The 6,401-nt window shown below is 50.6% G+C and overlaps 1 protein-coding gene across 6 annotated transcripts; it reads left to right on the top strand.

Annotated features, from left to right (window-relative positions):
* Positions 1-1,615: 1,615 nt before the first annotated feature.
* LOC5666920 (uncharacterized) lies at positions 1,616-5,042 on the top strand. 6 transcript variants are annotated; one of them, XM_061648247.1, is made up of 4 exons: positions 1,638-1,967; positions 2,625-2,780; positions 3,252-3,668; positions 3,735-5,042. In XM_061648247.1, the coding sequence occupies exons 2-4, from the start codon at positions 2,657-2,659 to the stop codon at positions 4,763-4,765; spliced, it is 1,572 nt and encodes a 523-aa protein (XP_061504231.1). In that variant the 5' UTR covers positions 1,638-1,967; positions 2,625-2,656; the 3' UTR covers positions 4,766-5,042. The 6 variants fall into 6 exon arrangements, with proteins under 6 accessions (XP_061504232.1, XP_061504233.1, XP_061504231.1 ...); XM_061648245.1 differs by having other exon boundaries at positions 1,638-2,021; XM_061648246.1 differs by having other exon boundaries at positions 1,638-2,458.
* Positions 5,043-6,401: the final 1,359 nt, after the last annotated feature.

The following is a 6,401-nucleotide window of genomic DNA, read 5'->3' as shown; positions in this document are numbered from 1 at the left end:
AAACAGCTCTTATTATTACCATCACTCTCGCTTAAAGTCGATCCAAGAAGATTGGTTAATGAAGATCAACAATAAATTGAAGTCCCTCTTTGGCCAAGATAGCTAGATATACTATAAGTGGGGGATTACGGATCTTAGTTTGGTCGTCCTAATGGACGGGGATTTGATGTAAGGTCCTTGGTTTCAAATTTATTTCTGGAATTAAACCATAATTGAAAACCTTTATTTTCTAAAAAACAGTGATCTTGCACAAGTGCTTTTACCAAGATGACTATACATAGATTACTTTGGTGGGAATGGGGCTTTTTTTGGAGATTGGTATGTAGGGGACTTGAAGTAATTTATGGATCTTGGATTTGACAGAAAATTAAATAGAATGGTACAAAATTGAAGTGATCGTAGTTTCGACCGGCTACTAAGGCTCTATCGGCTTCTGAGGGGTTCAGATCTGAAAGCATCATTTCAATGATGAAGTATAACACATAATAATAAATATCGTAATTCAAGCCTATCACAATTGTATCCATCTGAATCCTTCAATGCTGTCATTCAAACCATCTAGACGACGTTCCAGAATTCGTTTCTATGTTCTAAGCTATTCTATTCTAAGCTTTAATATCACATAAAACTACATTTTACTTTTTATCCTACACCTGACCCACTGCTCTAATGCGTTGACTTTTAATGCGCACCGAATAGGAATCTTCCAGTCTTCCGAACAGGTTGTGTTGTCTACAAAGCATTATGATAATGCGGTTCTTCACTATGGGTCCCCCCTCCCGTTAACGGAACTGGTTCTAGAGAGGCTGTGAAGCCATTTATCCCTCCAAATCCATATTGTCAACCATCCTAGAGCTTAACTTGCGATATCTCGCTTGCGTACCGCGCATTAACCGCGCCGGACCAGACCACTTCTGCGGTACGGTCAATAAACATGGCCTATTAACGATCGATCAGCCTTCTCCCTTTCTTATCATCGACGCAAAAAAAAAATAAGGTAGTTTAAAATCGCCCGCCTAGTTGGGCCACGGTCGGGAAGCGATTAGCATTTCTTCACGGTCACAACGGTTGGAATCCGGAACCCAGAAGAGCACGCGGATACCCACCGAGACAGGCAGAAGGCAATATGTGTCATAGGGGTTGGCTCACGGCAACGTAGCACATGCAGCCAGGATTCAGGGGATGACCGGGCAAGCGATCGCAAGCATTATTCCTTCATTTTTCGCGTGCATGTTAAGCCCCCAGTCGACCTACTTCCACGAGTCCACTGTACCACGATCGCGATCGGAAGGAAGCGTTATTGATGGTGCACAGTTTATGCAAAGCCTGGCACCAAGTGAGTGGTGAGTTGTTGCACATGCGGTGCGCGAAATGCTTTCGCTTTAGATGTTATCACGGCTGTGCGGGTTGCCATGCTTGCGAATGGCTCGAAGAATGTCAACGATCAGTATGATAATTTCGCGAACCGGTAGCACAGCGGCCTACTAGTAGACGAGTGTGCGGGCAACAAGGGAGCCAGTTGGCAGATTGGCATAAATATCGGCATAAGCACACACACACATAAAGACGTACGATCATAGAGCGAGGGCTCCAAATCTATGCATGCGACGGCTGGGAAGGCATTCACATCGTCGTCGTCGTCGTCGTCGGTGTGTCTCAGCGTCTTGGGTTGGCTTTTCGGTGTTGCGTGACGGGCGTGCAAGGAAGCAGTAAAACCCACAGCCCCACCACCCCGAACACTCTGTCTGTCCTGCTTACACACCAACACACACACATACACAGAAAAGGGTACAGGTTTTTTTGTTCGTTTGTTTGCTGGTTTCAGGGTGGTGAAATGAAGCCTGCGCCTTGCCACCGAGAAGCCGCCTTTCATTCTGTGATCAATCGCATCCGCGTTCGGTCGTGGATTTTTTAGCGCGTCTGTGCCGCTCGTTTCCCAGCACGATCGTGTTTCGTGTGATCGTGTGGTACACCTTACGTGTGCGTTTGTGTGTGCGTGTGTGTGTGTGTGCAAAATAAGGGTGAGTTCTTGTGAAACGTGCACGGAGACCCGTGTCTGGGTCTAGGAGTGGCTGGCCATAGGACACAGGCCTAGACATCAACCGAACCCTGAGAGGTAGAGAGAAAGGTCGTGCCAAAACCCCTCGAGTCTTATCGCTAGAGACCCCCAACCCCTTTATCCCCACTCCTCCCCCACCCCACTCAGTTCGTGATCGTGAATGTCATAGCGGGTGAGGTTCTGTCTGAAAGGAAATTACACACAAAAAAAGAGAACGGTACTCGCGCGAAGGAAAGGAAGAAGGAAGGAGACACCTCCATTCAGTGACACACGGGGTTGTTAACGTTTGCCACGGCAAGCACACCACAAACTGCCAGTGTCTGGGGGCCGTAGTGGAGCTGCTAGTGAACTTGTGCCGCAGCTTGGCAGACGAGAAACAAGCAATCGGTTGATTTGTGGGTACGTTTGTTGTGCAACCTTTGTGCTTCATCCGAGATGGTGTGTCCTCTCTTAAGAGTGCTCCCTTAAGCGGCAGTGCGTCAGTGATCTGTGATATTCCAAACTAAAGTTCGTGTCGTTTTCCCTCCCTCCCCCACACGTCCCCTTCATCCCATTTCTTCTGCAGTGTAAATCTCCCCGCCCACCTCCGCTGATACGATGAGGCTAACTGGAACGCTCTGCCTAGCGCTGGTGGCGCTGGTGGCGATCGCGTCGGCCAGCCCGCTGGACGAACAGGCACGGGCGGCACTGTTCCGCCGCATGCGGCTCGGCGGTCCCAAAGGTCAGTTGTCTTCAGGGTTCGCTTCCTCCTCTTCTCGTGCTTCTCGTAGCCGACGGTATGCGCTTCATCTGCTTGCTTCCCCGTACGCCCCAAGCCCATTTCATAACCCAACTCAGCAGCTCGATCACCTCGAACGCCGTCCCGCTCATCTTCCCTCCCAAACCGCATCCAAACCATCACCACCCGACGGTTCGCAAAGACGACATTTCGATGCAAATCACATTTCTTCACACTATCATCATCATCATCATCATCATCACCATCATCATCTTTCTCATGATCATGCGCAGAGCGATCTGCGCAGCGTTCATCACGTTCATAGTCCTAGCGAGCGGTTAAATAACGCCCGCACGCCCGCTCACGCTAGAAACAATAGAAACACCGTACCGTTCGTACCGCCGCCGACACCCGTATCGACCATCACTCTCGATGGCGGTGGGCTGGCTGGTGACGATCGACGCTTGCTTTTAGACGCCGCGATTGCCCGCGTAGCCCAGGCGCACGACCGGCAGCTGCGGCAGTACGCGCAGCTCAGCAACTTTAGCACGTTCAGCGACTACTTCCTGGCGCAGCTGCGCCAGCAAAACCTGGCGGTGGCGTACGCGTTCGACGAGCGGCGCCCGACCGCACCCGTGACCTCCGAGGTGCCGTACTACGACGAGGTGGACGATATCGGTGACCGGCGTCGGGCGGAAACGCTTGCACTAAACACGCGCACTGTCACTACCATTGCACCGCCCATTACTACTAGCACGCTTAGCACTACTACTAGCACTGATAGTGATATCACGACCAGCAGCACTACTACTACCACTACCACTACTACTACTACTACTAGCATAAACGGCACCACCGGTGGCCACTTGCCTGCGAAAGTTTGGGGTGAAGGTACAGAGTCACGGTTCGGGCCGGTGTTGGAGTTTGTCTTACAGCGTGTCCAATCGATATTTTCAGTCTACAAGCACGAGGACCAGAGCCGTCCGGGCGTGCCGGTCGCGGACAGTCTCGACAAGGTGCCCGCGGCCGAGGACCGCAAACAGGGCAAGGAGCTGGCCGAGGAGGAGACGACTACGGCGGCGGCCGCTGCTGCTGCAGCTAGCTCCACTCCCGTCCCGGCGAAGGGAGGTCTGAACAGGCTGTTCGCTCGCAAGAAGTACAGTCCACTGTTGCGCGACGGCTCGAAGGGAGCGCAGTCCACGACGGAGGCTGCTGGTACGGTGTCCCCGGCTGCCGCCGCCAGTACGACGGAAAGCGAGGACGGTGTCACTTCCTCCGGGACGACGCGACGGACGCGCCCGACGCGCCCAGGCAAGTTGCCGCGGTCGACCTCGCCCAAGCCGACGGTTTCGGTGAAACCGACCAAGATTTCGTCCCGCTTCTCGAAGCCCACGGTCGAGCCGACGGAAAGCACGGTAGCGCCGGTGACGTCCCGGACGACACGCGGCCGCCGTACCCGCCCATCGAAACCGTCGAAGGTGTCCGGCACGACGACGACAACGACCACGACGGAGGAGCCAACTACCACGACCACCACCACGACGACAACAACCACCACAACCACGACGACGACTACACCGGCACCAACGACGACAACGACGACGACGACGAGCACTACAGCCGCTCCCAGCACAACTGCCGCCTCCTCTGACGTCTCCCTGGCAACGGGGAGCGTACCGCTCGCTGCTAAGGTGGGAGCAGAGCAAGCGGACGAGGAAAGCTCACCCAGCTCAACGGCTGCCCCTGCCAGCACGAGCACGGTCAAACCTTCGTCCACCACGGTGGCAACGGTCGCCACCTCCTCCATGACAGCCGAGAGCGATGCAGCCGGGCAGGAGGCGGACGCACCCGCTGCCCCGGCCAAGAGTGCCCCGAAACCGGAACGTGTCATCCCGGTGGTCGAGCGGCAGGACGAGCTGCCCGAGAACGAGAGCTTGCTACAGTCGGCCAGCTACGATTCGTCCGCCGAGCAGGATGAGCAGCAGTAGGCGCGTAGTGCACGGGACAGCGGAGCGTGCGTTTGTGTGTGTGTATGTGTGATAAGGATGTGAGAGTATAGCGTTGACATTTACTTGACTATACGCAGCGGTGTATACCACTACTATTTGCGCCCTTACTCCCCATTTGCCCGACGAATTTATCCGGGTCGGAGGGGTGCCCTGGGGGCGACGCGAATAGTGGCAGCCGCTTCTTCTTCGGCAGCATTCGATTTTGTAGCTAGCGAATGTTGGGCGAACGAAATAAAGATTAGGTAAATCCACTGTATTTAAAGGGTATTTGTTGGATTTTGGTATTTTTGGCGGATGAAAGAAAATATGTTTAAATGGAACCAACGAAAGGTAAGTGTTACGAGCCGGGCTTCTCCAGCAGGCCTATTGGATTGGCCCACCGCAAGAGTTGCAGGATCGTAGCGGAGGAAAAACAAACAGCTGACTTTTGGATAGAGCCTTTGACACTTTGCCTACTAACCAGTCGATCCCCTTAGATTCTTCTGATCCAAAGGTTTGGAAGCCTATACAGTCGGAGCGTTCAGCTTGGAAATCCAGGGGCTCTGTCCTATTTTGGCCATAAGAATTAAAGGTGTTAACTCCAAGAACCTCTGCGTTTGAATTGTTGTTGTTTGAATAGTTTATAGAGGCTTTGGCTCCAACGGAGTTCTTTCGCCTCTTAAATCTCTGCGTTTGAATCTCTCTTTAGGGAAAACATGGCCTACTTTTATACTAAATTGCACCCTTCCACGAATACCCGATAATCCGCTCGGACTGGATTGTCCGGGTTCCCAGAAAATTCTTATTGGAAGTGACGTGGAAGGATTTGGAAGGATAAAAAAATGAGTACTTGGATTAGGATAAGCTTATTGGTGAAGGAAGAAATGTATATTCGCCTGCTTAAAGGACAAGTAAGTGGTAAGTACAAAAAAGAAAGTAAGAAAGGGATTCTTTGTTTTTGAAATATTGAATACGTTAGATTTAAAGTTGGAAGCTAAAGGGACGGCCCCGCGATACAGTCGTCAACTCACAGGGCTTAATAACATGCCCGTCGTGGGTTTAAGCATCATAGGAAGGACCGACTATCCGGTTGCATGGTACTAACTAAAATTCAAAAGCCTGTATAAGCTGACATTACCATGCCAATAAGAAGAAGAACATTTGTGCAGTCAGAATTCAAAAGTTTAACGCGTTTTGGTTAAACGCTCGATAATTGGCTTAACAGTTTGGTATGCAAAATCCGATATAAAAAAAAAAACAACAAAACAATTGTCAGTGAAATTGAAATTATTACCAGTGAGGTCGAACTGTATAAGAAATTAAAAAAAAAAATAAAACATGTTAACACTAAAAATCTCGCCATCAAACCTTTTTTTATAAATCACTCAAACATTAACGTAAAGATTCTTCAACCCTCCAGTAACACTTTCCGATCCACCCCTAAAAAAGCAAAAGCTTCCATGAAGCTTCCGCTTCAAGCTCATGCTGCAAGCTTATGCTAATGCGTTCGGAACAGCTTGCACTGAAAGTTCTCAACACCATTCGTTAAAAAGCATTTTAGTTGGAGCTTTTGCTCATATGTTATAATTTTTGTTACGTTTTTTAATCTTTTTCGATATTTTTTTTGAAATAGTTA

This window comes from Anopheles gambiae, chromosome 2 (genome assembly GCF_943734735.2).
Source record: "Anopheles gambiae chromosome 2, idAnoGambNW_F1_1, whole genome shotgun sequence".
NCBI classification, from domain to species: domain Eukaryota; kingdom Metazoa; phylum Arthropoda; class Insecta; order Diptera; family Culicidae; genus Anopheles; species Anopheles gambiae.
This window is presented reverse-complemented; position numbering and strand designations above follow the sequence as displayed.

Coding starts and splice junctions, on each gene's coding strand:
- LOC5666920 (XM_061648247.1), top strand. CDS start 2,657: ATGAGGCTAACTGGAACGCTCTGCCTAGCGCTGGTGGCGCTGGTGGCG. Junction 2,781..3,251: donor GCGGCTCGGCGGTCCCAAAG/GTCAGTTGTCTT, acceptor GCTTGCTTTTAG/ACGCCGCGATTGCCCGCGTA. Junction 3,669..3,734: donor TGCGAAAGTTTGGGGTGAAG/GTACAGAGTCAC, acceptor CGATATTTTCAG/TCTACAAGCACGAGGACCAG.